Here is a 19,712-nt window from a genome sequence, read left to right on the forward strand (position 1 = left end):
ATTTTTAATTACTCAACGATTACATTTAACTACGCCAGACGCATCTCGCTATATTGCTATCAATGATCTATAGCCCACGCAGTCCCTGCTCGATCGCCGCCGCTCGCGCCCGCGCAGCTGCCACAGACAAGTGTTGATCGAATAGTTGACAGTGTTTGTGTAAACGAATATCAAAAAGGTTAGCTTATTATTTTTATCTGTGGCTTATTATGTAAATAGTGGAACAAGGGATAGTCAACAACAAAAAAAATATTACGAATTTTAATTATTTTGTACTTATCTTCGTTACATTTTTGCAAATGACATAATTTAAAGGTAAAGTAAGTATACATATTAATTATTATTTATACTCGAGATTATGTAAGTAATTATTTAGTATACTCAAACATGAAAGTGCACTCAATTGACCCTAAAACCTCGCTTCGCTCGGGTAACAAACAAGACAATGGAATCTATCAGGAAGAGCAACACGTATGACATGTATTTATATTTATAATATTATAATTAATGCATAATTAGGTTACTATACAACAATAATTATTAATGAAAAGTCGTGATTTAAGAAATAACGCTGACTTATGTAGGACAAGATTGAGGCGAGGTATGCCTGGTTTGTAGTGTCCAAACGAACATACGGTTTCGGCCAGTTTCAGCCAAAAAATCATGATTCGGCCGTAGTTTCGGTTTGGCCGAAACTTACTAAATGGTACTTCTTACTATGAGACTAAACTACTTATGTGACAGGGACCGAAAGTTGAGGAACAAGTAGGATAACAATATTAATATAGATTTATGGAGGTATACAGAAAATTATTTCATAATAAAAATATAACTCTCTGAATGAGGGCGTCACTGGACGGTCGACGCAGTCTTAATATGTGTATAAAAGTGGTTTTATGAATTTTTTTGAACGATTTTAACATGTCTACAAAAGTTTCGGTTTCGATTTCGGCCGAAACTAGAGCCAAAGAGGAACCTTCGCTTTCGGTTTCGGCAAAAAAACATATTTCAGTTGAACACTACCTATTTGTTATAATTTGAATATTTTTAGTGAATTTTAAAGTAGAGTAGAGAAGCGTTTATTCGTGGCGTAATAAAAAAAACAACAACAAGTAACATAACATAACATATAAGCCACAAATGGTCCCGACTCAGCATGGTGCTGGCCTGGCTGGGCTAGCGCTGGTCTTCCGTCGGGTCATGATCCTGTACAGCACGAAGCGTAACACAATATTTTCATAAATATTTTTAAATAATTACACATCATTAGACACATCACATACAAATTGAAAAGTAAATAAGTAACTTTTATGTAATGTAACTTATTACATTACTCAAAATCTCAAAATACATAAATACCAGAGTATTTTTTTCATAAAAAAATTGTAGTATTTTTTAATATTCGTCTGTCATGTATTCGACATGCATAGGTAATGAGAGATACTGCAATAAAATTGGTTTCAACATAATTAACGAATTAAAATTATTGTTTTTTTTTTTGCACTCATGAACGAAAGGTTGAATGGATTCAATGATGGAGTTGTATCCTACATATAAAATACTTATTTTACAAGATTTGTGGTTTAGATTTCATTATTAGTGTCACGTCCATTCTACTAGTTAGGGTACTGATTACCATATTTTTATTAAATGTGATGACATATTGAAATAAAACATTAATAATTCTGTAAAAACTGGGCTTAAACATAAACCATTTTAATTCAGTATTATATAGTAGATAACAGATTAATTTTTTTATCTATTTGTTTGAATTAACTATGAAATTCTTATATCCTTTGTCCTGAAGTAAAATGGGGTTAACCGGTTAAACCTGGAGTTACCATGGTTACCAGTACAATTTGATACTAGGTTAACGGTTTAACCGGTTAACCCCGGGATAACTATGGTGCAAGTGGCGCTTAGGGTTTTAGTCTTTTAGAGATTTAGTCCTGTGTCGAAAGATGGCAATAAATTTAGTTGACTTCAAAATTTACTTTGACAATACGCCTCTATACTCAATTCTTTTTGCTATCTATTCACCACATTTTAACAAATGCCGTCGAAACAAAAAATCGACGACAAAATAAAAGAGGCAACAAGAGTGGTCATTTCTCCATACAAACGTACTCGACTGTTTCCTCCGTGGTTTTAAAAGCTAGAGCAATGATTTTTTCAACACAGATTATTATTATTAATATCTGTGTCGGCCTGTTGTGCTTTTTCTGGTATTTTTGTTTCTTAAGGCGCTAGTGCACTTCAAATATTCGCAAAAACGGCCTAATTTAATAGGCCGCAAAGAGAAGCATGGTACCTATTCAAAACTGATATCAATTAGCCTAAAAAGCAAAACAGTCTGACACAGATAATTTCATTACCAATTAGATCTCAAAATTTCGTTACATTTGGTTAAGAGGAGGAAACAGTCGAGGTCGAAACATCGTTTTTTTTAGATTTTTACGTAGGATTTTTCGCCTAACCTGGCGTTGTCCTTATCGCACTAGTTTTAGGAACCGCTTCCATTAGCGAGACGGATATATTCACCTGAAATATTTAAATCTCAGCTCCAGTATCCTAAAGTAAAGTCGTATTTTTTAATCACGCGAATGCACTGTGACATGTGATTGATCATGTTACCGAGTAAGAGCGAGATGACTTTCACCTCTCACTTTCACGATTATTACCACTTGAAAAATATTTATGGATTACTAATATAAACATTGTGGTAGGTAGGTATGTAAGAATATTAAGTGGAAACACAAATCAAAACATTTGATAAAATTATTATAGCTTACATGTATAAAGAAATATTACAAAAGTAGAATATTATATTACACACAAATACAATTAGAAACAAATACACACAAAACAATAATATACAAATAAACTACGAGTACAATGCTAAATAAACTATCTTATTCTAAAAGACCTCCGTAAGCTGCACCGGGTGCAAAGGTGCCCATCACACTTGCCGCGTTACCGCGCTGGATAGCGATGGCCAACCTCTGCACCAGGTACGAACACGCGCGGGCCTCAGAGGATAAAATAATTTGATGTTTCCATAAAGTTGTTATGTTAAATCTAAATGTTATAATGAATAAAAAAATATATAGACACCTATTATATTGTTACAAGGACGTATAATTTTGAACTAAAATATACCTAAACATACATAGTTAATGGTGCTGCCACATTGGCTGTTATAAAATGTTATATAACATCGTGTGACGGGGACAGCATGAAAGTATAGATAGTGTTTTATTATGTTGTCACTGTCACACGATGTTATATAACACTTTATTGCAGCCAATGTGGGCACGTTACTCAAATCGGTCGAGTAGTTTTCAGTATTTATTTAGCAGATTAAGCAGATAGAGGCTGAACCAACTACGAGGCTGATGGTTCGAGTCCCAGTGTTATTTTGTGTTACACAACTATTTGTTTTTAGAAACCGTAGTTAGTTTATGGTCGTTATAGGAATTTTCTTAATACCTATCCATAATATATAGGTCATCCTTTAGTTCAGTCGCCATCAGATACATCGGAGCGGCCAAGATGCTGACAAATAAATGAACACTCGACCAGTGTTGGCCGAACGTTAATTGCAATTGACCATTAACCATTACAAATTGAACCGTAAACCGTAACGGACGGTTACAGTTTAAGGTTCAATTTGTAACGATTAATTGTCAATTGCATTAAGCTTTCGGCCAACACAGCACTCGACTCACTCTATTGTCAAGGCGTTAGAGTGCCTGTTCAAATCTTATTGAGCACTTCGGCCGTTCGAATATATCTGGAGGCGACTGTACTCATAATACCAGCATTATTTAGCTTACTATGCGCCTATAGTAAGCTCAACGCAAGAATTGATGTTTGGCAGTTAATTTGCCTTTACGTATACCTAACAAAGAAAATTTGAAATTATGTAGTGTGGAATTAAAAGGAAAAAATCTCTTATGGCAGAACTATTGCAAAAGTGCCCAGCTTTCAGCTTTAAATAATAGTTCCTAATCTCTCCGGTGGCGCTAGGTAGGCTCATGGATTACATGAATCATAGAGGTAATTATACCTCTCTCTTTCTTATAGAGGTAATATAGAGATGAAATGAGGGAGGGGCAACCAATAACCCGACCAAATTACGTAGGTTGTTTGTGGTATGTCGTCAGGAATGTTAAAACGTGTTTTGTTGTAATTTTGTCACATTGCGTAATATGTTCTGTCCCTTAGGGGCGCACGCGTATAGCACATATATAATTGTGCTATACGCGTCTACCCTAACCCTAGGTCTATGACATTTTATAATGTTTATTGATGGACACTTTTCATACATAGAGATTTTCCTCCTTTTATTCCACACTCGATATTTGAAATAGAGGTTGGTTGTCAAAGAAAATTTTGTAGCCACAATAAATCTACTGCCATCTTTATCACACATGATTAAAACTCTTAGAACGCTTTCGTTTACATTTAATTTTTTTAAAGTATGTTGCACCAATTATATTGAATTGATTTTTCGCATGGTAGTAGCTAATACTATTTGCAGTTTAAGTGATTTTTTCCATAGGTGTACCTTTAGAAATACTTGTTGAAAAGAGCTGTCAAAAGACATTTTAATCATTATTTTTTCAGGGAATCTGAGTTATATATACTCCTACTCATTCTTTGTAGGTATGATTTGATTGCTCTACCTTATATAGTTCAGGAAAAAAACGACTTTTAGGTATTTGCAAATTAATTTTTTTAACCAGACTCCAGTTTAAGAAGTGTTGTAATGTATCACGCCTGTAATATCATTTCGACGACTTCAATACAATAATATTAATATTTTACGTGAAACAATTTGATTCATCAATACAATACATTATTTTTCCGTATTCCGTATCAATTATCAATACATTATTTTTGGCATATTTTCTGCCTCCACGAAGAACTATTGAATCATTATCAATATTGATAAATGCATTTTATTGTAAACCGTATTCTCGCGCATTAAATATCAAATTCCAATGGCTATTACATCTGTTCTGCGTGGTGGGGCAAAGTTATGCTACAAATTTTAATACGATAAAATAAAACATTAAAGAAAATTTAAAACGTCATATATATATGATATATGGCCGCTTCTCCATACAAACGTAGTCCTCATTTACCTCTCTGGATATCAACATTATTTAAAATATTTTGACACAATTTGTTGTGGTTGATAAACCACAGCTCTCCTGCCCCTATGTTTGATTTTTTCGATTTTTTAATGAATATGAGAGTAAAGAGCATTTAATCATTTGTATGAAATCTGTTTTTCGCTCCTAATTGTTACAATAATCAAAAAATCCAAAAAATAACAATGGTTAATATATGTTAAACCATGTAAAAATATTTTCCATACTGTCAATATCCAGAGATGAAAATGGAGACTACGATTTTATGGAGAAACTGCTGTCCTCTTTCCTCTTAAAGAAACCATAAATGTATGTGAGGTCCCACAAGTAAAAGTACCTTATGGCGGTCGGCACTTACGGTTATTATGTTATTAACGACACACCAATATTAATGCGGTGCCACGTCTCGTCTTCCTCGCGTTGTCCCGGCATTTTGCCACGGCTCATGGGAGCCTGGGGTCCGCTTGACAACTAATCCCAAGATTTGACGTAGGCACTAGTTTTTACGAAAGCGACTGCCATCTGACCTTCCAACCCAGAGGGTAAACTAGGCCTTGTTGGGATTAGTCCGGTTTCCTCACGATGTTTTCCTTCACCGAAAAGCGACTGGTAAATATCAAATGATATTTCGTACATAAGTTCCGAAAAACTCATTGGTACGAGCCGGGGTTTGAACCCGCGACCTCCAGATTGCAAGTCGCATGCTCTTACCGCTAGGCCACCAGCGCTACCGCGGTGCCACGTAAACGCCAACATATACCTACCTATATACTTAGGTACTTTACTCTTTGTGTATACCTACCAAAGGTTGTTTATCTCGATCGCAAAGCTATTTTATTCTCGACGTATACCGGCCCTCGATTGTCAGCTCGGATAAAAAGTTATCCTCAGACTTTATTTATTTTATTTTATTGTTTTTAAGGGATAACAAACAACTATACAAATACAATCTACAAATGGTGTCACATAAGAAGTGTTGTTTTTATGTACAGGCCACAACGTTATCCACAAGTTACTTATACACATAAAGTTGAGATAGGACAGATATACAATTTGACTATGCTAATAATATCCTGCCGATTCGATGGGCGAAGAACGAGCCAGGGCTCCTACCGGGAAAATCGAAGTTCGTCAATTGCGGGCATTTTTCTCTGTCACTCTAATTACGTCTTAGTAAGAGTAAAAGAGAAAGATCCCCGCAATTTGCGAATTTCGGTTTTCGCGGTAAGCCCCCAGAGCTACGGTCCCGTCCCCCGTTAGACCAATGTTTTTTTTAATTGCCTAATTAATTTATGAGCGCTTGGGCACCACGGTCCTCGGAGTTTCGATTGCAAAAGCCGCAAATATATGCCGGTCAGTGAGCGTATATTTGCGGCATTTATACCATACTATTTATACAGGAAAAGTAGATACAAACATAAATACCTATAATATATTATATAATAAAATGGTGTAGGTTTCTATTTTGGTTAGCATGCGTTATTCTCATGCATTTTATCTGCATATCCTACGAGATAAATCTGGCGATTATTACCAAATAATTGGCGCAGTTACGCGGTTTCTGATACCCTACATAAGTTTATCATTCGCAAGTGCGTAAACTCTATTTTTGCATGATTAAAGTAAATAAATATTGTTTACTGTTTCATCATTACAACTATCATATCAAAATTATAGTTTTGATTGTCTTTTTTTTTTTCGTTTTTAACCATAGAGACTATACATCTCTATTGTATTGTAGTAATTATTTATTTTAAGATTATTATAATGTAATGTTTACCCAGGTATTGGCTGTTGTATTTAAAAATGTTGTTATGTATTTTTCATGTCACTATATGATGTTACTATAAATGTTGTAGGTATTGACTTGTAAAAGAGCCCTTGAGGCCTACTTGCAGAATAAATTTCTGAATTTTGAATTTTGAATTTTAAGTAGTCTGACTAATTTTATACTTACTACTTATATAAAAAAAGCTATGCCTCCTAAAAGCATCCAGTGACAATAGGTCGTCTCCTTTCCTTTTATGTATCCGCAATAAAATAAATGAATAATATTTCTGCTGATTGTACTTCTACCTAGCGGTATTCCGACCTTTGTCAGGATCCGCTTTCCTACTTGCTTTCCTCCACTTTGCGCGATCCTGGGCGTCCTCTCGTGTGAGCCCGTTTACGCGCGTATCTGCTATAAGTATTATCTTTTCCGATAACATCATCATCACACTGACACAACAGATATATTTAAAAAATATATACTGAATGACGTGGAGCTACTAGTTCCGCGTAAGCTGCAATTACAATCAAAGAGAATTTGAAATAGAAGTGGGCTGTCAAAGTAAATTTTGTGGCCACAGTAAATTTACTACCATCTTTCGACACATGATTCAAACTTTTAGATTAGAATGCTTTTTGATTTTGATCCTTATTCCTTTACAGATAATGTTTTAAATTTGTTAAATATCAAACAGTGGCGCCATCTTACCGGGCACCGGGCAGTGGCACCATCTTACCACAATAAAGGTTGTGGTGCCATCACTCGAAATGATGCCGCCATACCTTTGGCCTTTGATTTATTTTTTTCACTTTTTGATATTTAACACATATCATTGGAAGAATAATGATCAAAGTCAAATTGCGTTCCAAAAGTTTTCAATTATGTGTCAAAAGATGGCAGTAAATTTACTGTGGCTATGGTTATCTTTGATTACAATGTAGTAAGTATTTCAGTTATTGGTAGTCTGTTCTTTACTTACTTCAATTCAGTGGAGTTGGACGGAATTCAATTTTGAACCACATAGTTATATTTTAATTGTGTTGAATTCTATAAAATAATTATCTAAATAATTGAGTGTTTTTAAATACAGAAAATAAAGAGAACTTGTTCAAAATAATGTGTTGTGTAAAATACAGATTTTGCCTTTAATTAAATCCACAACGAATTAAAACAAAGAATAACCTATACTCGTATTCTTGTTTCCTTAGTCAGCGATCTATTAAAATTGATTAATGACGAAATAAAAAAAGCGGCCAAGTGCAAGTCGGACACGCCCATGAAGGGTTCCGTATCATTATGACATATTAAAAAAAACTACTTTTTAGATCTCGTTCAAACCATTTTGATTTTTCTTAGGAAGATTTCTTTGAATTGGTGCCTAGCCTTTTTTAAGACATGATTTACTGAGTTATTTGAACTTAACAGATTAAACATTAAAGGTACTAAATCCTGGCGTAATAAAAATAATTGTACCTTAGCGTTTTTTCTTAAAAATGAAATCGATAATTTGAAAAATAATAACGCCTGCAAAATTGTAATAGCAAGCAAAATATAAAATGAGTAAAACTTGGAAACCAAAAATAAAATGACTCGTATTATAATTGAATATGAAGGTACAAAAATTTGGCTTTTATAGAATTTATCAATAACTACGGGAACATAGCGTAATAAAGTACACTCGCCATTCTGACTGTCAGGATGGCGGGTGACCTGTTTTTTGGTGATAACTTTAAGTACCGTGAGGTACAATTTTTTTTAAAGGAGGTACTAAATAGTACAAATTAGGTACAAAAATATGGTATGGTTTTCATTTAATTTTATTTAGGTACACCCGCCATTCTGACTCTCACAAAAAGTGGCTGTGACATAATCGGACATACAGACGGACATGACGAATCCATAAGGGTTCCGTTTTTTGCCATTTGGCTACGGAACCCTAAAAACTAGACAAAATGACGTCGTCAGAACACGTCAACATCATAATATGCACAAAGCTGCACATAAATATTCATTGTTATAACATGCATAACAATGCACAAAAGGGCATATTCTTGTGTAAAAACCGTGATCTTATAACCTTTAGTAATAGAAGGAAATGAATAAGGGCCAAGTACAGTAAGAAACAAACAGGAGAACAATAGGTGCGTGCTTATAATAACGCTAACGTTTTGTTTAACGTCAATTAATACGTTGACGGAAACTTCCAGAACATTACGTTTTCTCATAATCCTGTAGCCCTAGTGTAAATTTATTTGATGGCGAAACGTGACGTACGCGTTTGCGTTAAGTCTCAGTTAGTATGGGATTTAGAAACAGCGCGCGTTACGCCAACAAATAAATTTATTCGAGAGTGAAACGTGACGTACGCGTTTGCGTCAAGTCTCATTTTGTATGGGATTTTGAGTTTCCAAAACGTCCCGCTTGGCGCGCTGTTTCTAAATCTCATACAAAATTAGACTTAACGCAAAGGCGTACGTAACGTTTCGCTATCGAATAAATTTACACTAGGGGCTCTGTAGACAAATTTTACTGTGAAACTTTTACATTTACAAAAAGTCTTTGTTAGGGAAACTCTACAGACCGACAAGAAATTGTAGAAATTTATCGAATATTAATTTTCTTTTTTTTTTCTTTTTTTTAATTAAGAATTTTATAAAAAAGTAGTCCTTGATTTCCTCTCTGGATATTAACATTATTGAAAATATTTTGACCTCATTTGTTGCATAATATCAATCATAACTATGCCCTTAGGTTTGATGTTTTTGGATTTTGAATTATTTTAAGAATTAGGAGTATTGGGTAATTCCACGAGACTGTAACGTCAGTTACCAACTCTTTCGTTTGTCCATACATTAATTAAGCAAATTTAAGTATCCAGATATCTGTCTGTAGGGCTACGCCAGATATACAGACAACTGACGTTTATGAAATAAAATGATATGTACCTAATCGATTTATCGCTCCTAATTTTTACAATTATATAAAATCAAAAAAACGTCAAACGTAGGGTAATTGCTATGGTTAATACACATCAAACTGTGTAAAAATATTTTTCATAATGTCAATATCCAGGTAGGAAAATGGGGACTACGTTTGTATGGAGAAGCGGCCGTCCCTTTTCCTCATCAGTGCGTCATTTACTTTTACTGTTTGACAATTGACGTTTGACGATCGTAGCGCCACGGCGTAGCCGATAACATGGATTTCCCGGTATGTAGCAGGAAAATCGACAACGTGTAGTGACTAACACTAAATGGGATAAAATCAGATCACAATCCGCCAACTTAATATAAGACGTCTTTATTTTGTGAATTTCAGCCACAAAATCTAGATCTTATATTTACATTAATTGATAATAGTATGGTGGATTATATGGTTACAATTGTAACAACTTATTGTAACCCATATTCCGCAAATAAACAATCACAGTTTTGAATGATTCACGGTTAGTTTCACTACACTTAAATCGACCGGGATATAAACTGTGATTACCTTTTATATGGTGTTTATTGAGCTTAATAAAAACAATATAAAAGGTAATCACAGTTTATATCCCGGTCGATTTAAGTGTAATAAACAATCATTCATTCATTCACTTGAAATATTGGCCATCCACATTTAAACACATTTTATGTCATCATCCGAGCTTAATTAAGTCTTTTTATTCAATTTGATGCTTACTATTTCTTTTTTTCGATAACTAGTTTAATACAGAAATATTAAAAATAGAAATCATGTTCACAAATATCTCACAAAATGTGATTACTGTGCCAAATGTTTCGACTTTAGTTTCATTTTATTTATTTGCTACAAATTGCCATAAATTTAAAAAATAAACATATTTACCACACAAAATTGCTAACGTTTGCATTTATAAAATTTGTATGAATGCAGTTCATATGATATATTTGGAATTATTTGCAAACAAAGAAATACAAGACGTACCAAAAATAATGGGGATCCGTTTATTTAGTATTTACTCAATTCAAGTAAACCAAAAAACATACGTTCTAAAAATTCACTCGGATTGCGTAAATATAGAATAAGGTGTCCAGTTATTGGAAGGTGGGGTAATATAACCTAAACAACTTTAAATAACATTACCCAAATGTTATGTCAAACACAATTATTCTAATAACGGCTATTGGCCGAACGTTAATGTGCATTGACCAATAACTATTATAAATTGAATTGTAAACTGTAACCATCCATTAGGGTTTTCAGTTCAATTTGTAATGGTTAATGGTCAATTCTAATTAACGTTCGGCCAACAGTGCTAATAACTATGGTCTGGTCTGTGCCATCTTGTCTTGACAGAAAAAAATAGATGTAAAAATGATGAAGTGATTAGCTGTCAAGTAGAGCAATGACCGACTTAGACAATGAATTCGTTTAAAGCAAATAAGATATGCCAGACAATCTCTGTTCGAGTTGATTGCAAATGATTATGAAACTACCTATTTTTTCTACAAACAAATAGTAAACTGTTAGCATTGAAGTCTGTATTTTTTCAGGACTTAAGATAGTATTTCATTAACGTTTCGCTGATTATATTATGTCAAAAGATTATTCTGTTAAATAAACACCATGAAAGACTAACTAAACTGTTTTTGAATGGATTTTTGAAATGTTATAAAAATAATTATGATATAACAAACACTTTTAAAATAAAATTTCAATTATACATAAGACACCGGTTCAAAGCAATAATATATAAAATTATTTTCTACCAACAAACTGGACCACAGTTTGGCAAATGGCTTTTTGTAATCTTCTTTATATTCAAATAAATAAAATAAAATATGGGCAACATAATGTCGTCGGCATTGTTTTTTTTAGCGGTATGAAGAAAATGACCACGAGTTACGCAAGCAATTTGAAATAGAATTTGAATCGTATACGAATATCTACGATACACCAGCTGAGAATTAATAATTTATTATAGCAAATATATTTTAATATATTATTAGGCATTAACAAAGAAACTTTGAAATAATTTGGGCCAGGAATACGAGTATGGCGATCAGGGTGGAAAATGACGCCTGTATGAAATAATCTTATGTTTAAATCTACCATTTTTACATATTTGAAACATTATAATTATTATTTCTTGCTATGTTAGTCATTTTCCTGGATAAAAATACCAGAAAAATAACGCCAGGAATCTGACATTGACAACTTTTACGGTTACTGTTAAACCAAATACATATTTTATAATTTATCTATGTATGCACGAAAATAAGGGAGCTATTAAAAACAATAAGAAATAATTTCGTTTACATCCTTAAAAACCAAGAAATGACCTTATATGATCACGAAAATATATCGTGTGAATAACATGTCTCATTAGCAGCCTAAAACTTTATAAATAGATGCACTTCCACTTATCTTTATGCGTCAAAACAACTAACATACTTAGTCATAACGTTGCAAAAGTGCCGTTAGTATCATCGGCTAATTAAATATAAACAGGTATTCTTATATCTATTCTGTATACTGTTATTGTAAATACAATTTGTTCAAATGAACAGGTATTTGAGAGAAGTTTTATTCCAGCTAAAAGTGTAACAAAAAGGTAATGGCCACCCAGCGTTTAAATAAAGCAATAAATATTGCATAATTTAATGCGTAAGGGCAACTTTGTATGGAGCCTGGTCCAAAAAGCAGCAGTAATGACAGGTTTATTTACATAGGAGAGAAATGTCACCCTCGCAGCTTACTTCAAAACATATAGCATAACGTACGTCTACATGTACGATTTGCATTAAAGTACTATACAGACTATACGTCATTAGAAAGTTAATTAAAGGACAATGCGTCAAAATGTTCCAAAAACCAATTTAATTACCTTTCTAATGATGTATAGTACTTTAATGTAAATCGTACATATAGACGTGAAGTTATGCTACATGTTTTCAGTAAGCCGCGAGGATGACACTTCTCACATACTGACTGTGCGCAGTAACGGGGTCCACTGATTACCAGTTCGCCGGACGAGCTTTTGCGAATAACTGACAGGTCGATATCTTCCGGCGAACTGGTAATCAGTACCCTTTACGTCTGGCGTATTACAGTATTAATTTTATTATGCCTCGCTAGATTTATATATGTCAAATGAAAAAAAAACAATGTGAAGTATTTTTGATACCAGTTTATTAATAACACGTGTGTGTCAACTAATAATCGCACTTTTAAATTCCACATTTAAACAAAATATTTAAATTAGTTCTATCATGAAATTTATGACAGTGCAAACTTGTTTTCTGTATTACGTGATTGAAAATAGATGGTTCAACAAAACAATTCATGTTTACAATCAAACAAATGTGACGATTGTCTACAATAAACAAAAGCAATTTGCATTCATAATATATAAACGTACGTGCGATAAGTTAATTAGAATATACTTCAGAGTAAAGTAAATTGCAATGTTTAATTTGTTTTAGATAAGAAAACAATTTGGTCTAGAAATTTGGAAAAGAATAGGAATCTAAGTTATTTTAAGAATAACAATATCATCATACACGTACATAAAATTATAACACGTTAGTTGCAAGATTAATTTAATGTTAACTCTACATACAATAAGTTCCTTCATTTGTCTCCTTTTTTCATTCATAAAATAATCTTCTCTGTTACAGAATCAGCGATGGCGCCAAAGAGAGAAGACATTACAGAAGATCAAGAAACATCAAAAGAAGATACAACAGACAAAGACACTGGCACAGACGACAAAGAAGCAGAGAACCCTGATAAAGATAAAGTTATTAAAGAAGATAACCTTGAAAAAGAAAAAGAAACACCCGGGCCTGATAAAGTATCCAACTCAGATATGGTTGGAAAACTCTCAAATTATTACCAGAACTTAAAGCATGATTCGGCGACAGGACTAGCGCTAGATAGTAATAAGAATGGTACCTCAAAAGAAGAAACTCTGCTGGAGGACTCCAGAACTGTTGTGCGGTTTTCACCAGTATGGAAACAGGTAAATAATCCTTTATATGTGACGAATGTGCAAACGTAACTGTATGGGAGAAGATTTTGCTTTTGGACAAAACTCTATCTATCTATCCCTCTTCACCGCACTGGGTTCATGTCGAATTCGTTTTCCGTGCAGGCGGCCCGTCTTTGGAACGGACTTCCCTACGGCATCAAAAATGCTCAAAATAAGTTTACATTTAAAAAATCCTTACGTGCTTTCTTTGCTAGCAGAATGAAAAAATAATAATGTATGGGTAAGCTCTATATGTTTTGTCGTTATTTATGTATATATTATAAGAAATATAAGTATGTATACATATTTATGTATGTATGTATTATGTATGTATGGTATGTTATTGTATTATATTTGGTTGTTGTTGTTAAAGTAGCACCGCCCACAATCTCTCTGCTTTGCCTAAAGGTTGACTGGTAGAGAATGCCTCATGGCATTAAGTCCGCCTTTTGTACTATAAGGTTTTCTTTTGTGCAATAAAGATTAAATAAATACCTATCTAAAACCATCGCCAAAGTAACTATCATAAAACCTTTGGAGAAACCCGTCACTAAGAGTAAATAGATTGATACGTTTTGGAGATATTTAGGAACATTGATATGTATGGTTAACATAAGGAAAAACATGAGAAGCTTTTCGTCCGAATTTCATATGCGGACTTCGATTTGTCGGGGGTAAAAACATATAGTCCATCTAAATGTCTAAAGTTCTAAACTAACCTCGTACACTTTGACGAAACAAAATGTGAAAGTATCATTATAAATGCCCTATTTTCATAGAAATTTGATATTTATGAACCACACTTTGTCCCATGCAGAGATTGGTCCGACTCTATATTTAGGCACAAAATAAGTAATAGTACTATCGTAGAGAAAAGCAACTTCCTACAAAACCGAAGTTTGACGGCGATTCAGGGACGAATCATGCTCTCCCTTTCTAATGTATGGCACTCTCCCTTTCGGCTATTTAGGGTTGTCAAAATTCAAGTTATTATCTGTGCTTGTGCACGCAAAACGATGTCAACTTGCGGCAGCCCTAATCATTGCTCGGAGCAATGCTGAGCCGAACGGAGCCGAGAATACCCGAAAGGATCTATTTCGCCCCCCGGATTTAGGTAGTTAATGCTAAATAATAGAGACTAAAAACCTGAACAACCTAAATTATTACTTATATCTATGATCACAATGTCACTAATACATTTTCATCACATAATTTATAGAGCATGCGGGTGGCAAAAGACACATAAATCATTGTTTGACTTAGAAAAGAGGGTCATATAAATAAAGTATCAGTTTTCATGCATAACTTACGTTTAGAGGCATATTACGATTGTATCAAATCAAAATAGTAACACCAATTGGCACAGATCTAGAATAACCCCAAAATGGTCTTACTTACCTACTTACTGAGCTCTGTTTGTCAGGATTTGTTATTTTTTTCTAAAATATTTTCTAATTAAGCAATCGCATGATGACTTAGTTTTAACGGGAAATCAAAAGTTTAAGTAATAAATATGGGAAATAATAAATTTAGCGAATTGTATTTGACACTGACAATTATTTTTCGACACTTTTCTCCTGCGCGTAGAGGAGAGTTAACTTAGTAAAAAGGTTTTGAGTCTGTGCGGAAAGAGAGTCGTGGAATGTATGGGGCCCAATATATTCCACGACTCTTCTCACGATATGGTTTACAAAACTTTTTACTATTTATCTCCCATAAATGATCTACGTGTTCAAATACGTCCATCTTTTGGTCTTCAAATTACATTGAACTCAATAGGTCAAAATAAAAAGTTTTTGCTAAAGATAATTTACCTACACACGATATAGTTTGCAAAACTTTTTTGTATATATCGGCTATAACTGGTCTCCATGGTCAATACCTAATCTTTTGGTCTCCAACTTACATTAAACTCGATCGATCCAGTAGTTTCAAAATAAATTGGCTGTGATAGACGGAGGTACAGACCAACACACAAGTATACTATACGGGTTCAGTTTTTTTCTTTGACGTACCGAACCTTGTTATTGTTGAAAGCCTGTTGTGTCCCACTGCTGGGCAAAGGCCTCCCCCCGTTTTTTACATTCCTCCCGGTTTTGTGCAATCTTCGGCCATTCTTTTAAAATAGAATCTACATAAATCGTCTATCAACAGAACCTTCAAAAACGAAAAATAATAAACATTTTTGTTTCATTCCAGACGATAGCAGCATCTGCCTCGATCCTCATCACGTTCATCTCCGGTCTGACGTCAGGTTATTCTGCCATCTTGCTGCCCCAGCTCAAAGCAGAGAATGGAACCATCCCGTGGGATCCTACCACACAGTCCTGGATAGGTCAGTATAAAACAAAGATTCCTGATTGTATTAGGTAGATAGGTTATGTGTCCTGCTCCGCATGACATACGGTGCTGAGACATGGACGAGGTGGCTATGCATAAAATCGGTGTAGCACAGAGAGCCATGGAGCGCGCCATGCTCTGTATTAAGCTTCAAGATTGAGTAAGGAATGTCGAGATCTGTCGCCGCACCAAGGTGCTAGACGTAGGTTGCGTCGTTACGAAACTAAAATGGAGTTGGGCGGGACATGTTGCTAGACAGAGTGATGACAGGTGGACTAAAATGTTAACGGAATGGTGCCCGCTTTCGGATGAAAGAAGCCCCTGGCGTCCGTTGGCTCGTTGGGTAGACTACATTCGGAAGATTGCAGGTCACTTCTGGATGAGATTAGCTCAGACAAGTGACGTACTAGAAGAGAGGCCTATGCTCAGCACTGGGCAATAAAGGGCTGATATGTTATGATTAGGTAGATGTGTAAATACTAAGACAAAGTTGTAATTTTAATTGGACAGATGGCGCAGTACTAGGCCAATCAAATTAGATCCATAAAAAGCGTTTTGAGGAATTAATTTCCAGCAAGCTGGAAATCGATTTAATGCCTTAATTTGGTCCTAAATGCGTGTAATGCGAGGTCAGGAGAAAATTAATTAAAAAAAAACTAATTTGATTGGCTTATACCGCTTATTTAGAGAAATGCCAAGGTTATTAATTTTCTAAGCCCATAGCAAACGAAATCGGCTTGCATAACTATCAAGTACCTGTTACTTACCAGGAAGTTATTCTTCATTGTTTAACGTAAAGAACTGACATGATTTTATCATTTGCATACGAAGTATGTCTCCTAGATAGTAATATTTAATTTAGTCTTAATTTAACAAGTCAGATTGAATCGAGTGAGATTCTCAAATAACGTCAAGATTCCTTGAAGATATTTTTGGTACGTAACTCTCACTCTAAAGTATTTAACCGACGTGCTGCCATAGAAATATAAAGAGTACAAAAGAATCCTATATGGCATTTGTCTAGAACGCAGGACGCAAACTCTTGCAAATTAATACAAGACCTAGTTGTTCTTTTTTAGTGCATCAGCCATTTCAAGTCTTCAGTAAGCGACTGAGCGTCATTGACATTGAAATGCCAAGGCCCTTGCTATTAGTACGTCTGGAAAATCCACTTTGCTGTGAGACAGGTCTTCTTTTTAGCCTAGAAACTTATTTCAACACTTAGTGAGGCTTATAAAGGGAAACATATCTACAATTTAATGTTAACGATTTCTGTGAACTTTTTAGGCTTTCAACTTGAAATTAAATTCGATTATAGTGATATTGTGCGTTATAGTGCTTTTAAGCGATAAGGCCGCCAGTTGTTACCTAGTTTTTAACTGTAACTATTATTTTCTGTGTAACTGTAGTTTGTTTTCTGTGTGTGTATGGTATATGGTGCATAAAAGATGACTCACGCTAGACCGGGCCGGGCCCGGGCCGAGGCGTCCGACACGTCATTTTCTATGACGGCTGATCGGTGATCACGCTGTGCTACCCGTAAAAAACGAAGCGCCGGAAGCTCCGGCCTGGCCCCGGCCCGATCTAGCGTCAGTGATCCTTAATGGAATATTTATATACTTATTTACTTATTGTAAATTAACATCGAAGTACTTTTAAATACACACATTTGAATATTTTTCTTTTTTTCTGCGTTTGTTGCTATTGGTTACCGACAGACTATTCTACACTAAATGTCTATCAATTATATCATACTTTTTTCATGTCATAACTTACTGCATTACGAGGATAACTAAATGAACTGGTTAGAAGCCTATCACTTTAAAGTATGTTTTAGCGTATATCAAATAGTATGTTTCAAATATTTTTTATCTTCCAGCTGCGATGGCTGCGCTCCCAATGGCACCTGGTTGTCTGATCGCTGGTTGGATGATGGAAAAATTTGGCCGCCGCACCTCTCAGTACATCATCTGCGCCCCTCTCCTTCTCGGCTGGATTCTCATCGCCTCGGCCACCAACCTCCCTCTCCTTCTAGCAGGAAGATTTCTCACAGGCATCTGCGTCGGACTCTGTGGCCCACTTAGCCCCGTTTACATTGGGGAAACCACAGAACCTAAATACAGAGGCTTCTTTCTGGCTGGTGTCTCCTTAGCTATAGCTGTAGGACTCATAGCAGCACATGTCTTAGGAACTTTTTTGACTTGGCAATGGACAGCTAACATCTGCTGCCTCTTCCCTATCCTGGCAGTTCTACTTTTAACTCTAATCCCAGAAAGTCCTACATGGCTGATCTCAAAGGGAAGAATAGAAGAAGGCGTGAAGGCCTACGGTTGGCTGAGAGGTCATAGTGAAGACGCCAATGCTGAGCTTAGAGGGATTTTAGATAAGCAAAAAGCAGCTGATTCAGAGCCTGCTCTAGATTGGAAAGATAAGCTAAAAGCGCTTAAAAGTCCGGAGCTGTTAAAACCGTTGTTTATAATGGTATTCTTTTTCATAGTCTGTCAATTGTCAGGGGTTAACGCTGTTGCGTTTTATTCTATAGATATAATGGAGAAGGCAGTTGGTACCGGCATGGATCACTACGTGGCTATGCTGGTAATAGATATAGTTAGAGTAATCATGTCTGTGTTCGCCTGCGTGGCTTGCCGTCGCTTCGGCAGACGACCCTTGTGTTTTATCAGTGGCATACTCACCGCTTTGTCAATGATCGGGCTCTCTATGTACTTATTTGCAACTGAAGGTACGCAGATCAAAATGTCGTGGATACCTTTGTCCTGTCTCATGATATATATCTGCGCGATTTCTATCGGTCTAGTGCCTTTACCATGGATTATGTGTGGGGAGGTATTCCCTACTAAAGTTCGAGGTTTGGGCTCTGGTATTAGCTCTGCGACTACTTTTACCGCTTTCTTCGCGGTGGTAAAGACCGCTCCAGGTATGATGGAGCACTTAGGAGAAGTGATCACCTTCCTTAGCTATGGTGTTGTAGCATTAGTTGGCACTGGAGTCCTTTATTTTATTCTCCCAGAAACAAAAGGGAAAAGCTTGCAAGAAATTGAAGAAGAGTTCAAATATGGCAAGAAGAGTGTTCACAAAATATGAACTAAGTAAATGTAGGTAATAAAAATAAGACTCTTTATAATAATTTTACGCTAAAAGCGACAGTGTTTATCTGTGATACTTAAGTAGTCAATATTAAAATTATACTTTTAATTGTGTTTTTGTTTTTCCCTACTTACCCTGAATAAAAATAATTAATTAAGGTCTATAATATTTTTTTCCAATAATTATTTCCTGCTAGAAAAACCTAGCTTAAAAATCATTTAAATAATGATTTTTATGCAATTGCCAACAAATACATTGTAAATAAAATCATAGGGCAGAAGATCCCAACAATTAGAGCGCCTTCCCTAGAACTAAGCTATAATAAATTATAATTCATTACTTT

General features: G+C 35.0%; 1 protein-coding gene across 1 annotated transcript; it reads left to right on the forward strand.

The window, feature by feature from the left end:
- The first annotated feature begins 36 nt into the window (after positions 1-36).
- Positions 37-19,477, forward strand: LOC133530617 (facilitated trehalose transporter Tret1-2 homolog). The gene is made up of 4 exons (XM_061868620.1): positions 37-178; positions 13,572-13,915; positions 16,124-16,259; positions 18,144-19,477. The coding sequence occupies exons 2-4, from the start codon at positions 13,580-13,582 to the stop codon at positions 19,364-19,366; spliced, it is 1,695 nt and encodes a 564-aa protein (XP_061724604.1). The 5' UTR covers positions 37-178; positions 13,572-13,579; the 3' UTR covers positions 19,367-19,477.
- Positions 19,478-19,712: the final 235 nt, after the last annotated feature.

Source organism: Cydia pomonella, chromosome 23 (genome assembly GCF_033807575.1).
Source record: "Cydia pomonella isolate Wapato2018A chromosome 23, ilCydPomo1, whole genome shotgun sequence".
Lineage (NCBI taxonomy): Eukaryota > Metazoa > Arthropoda > Insecta > Lepidoptera > Tortricidae > Cydia > Cydia pomonella.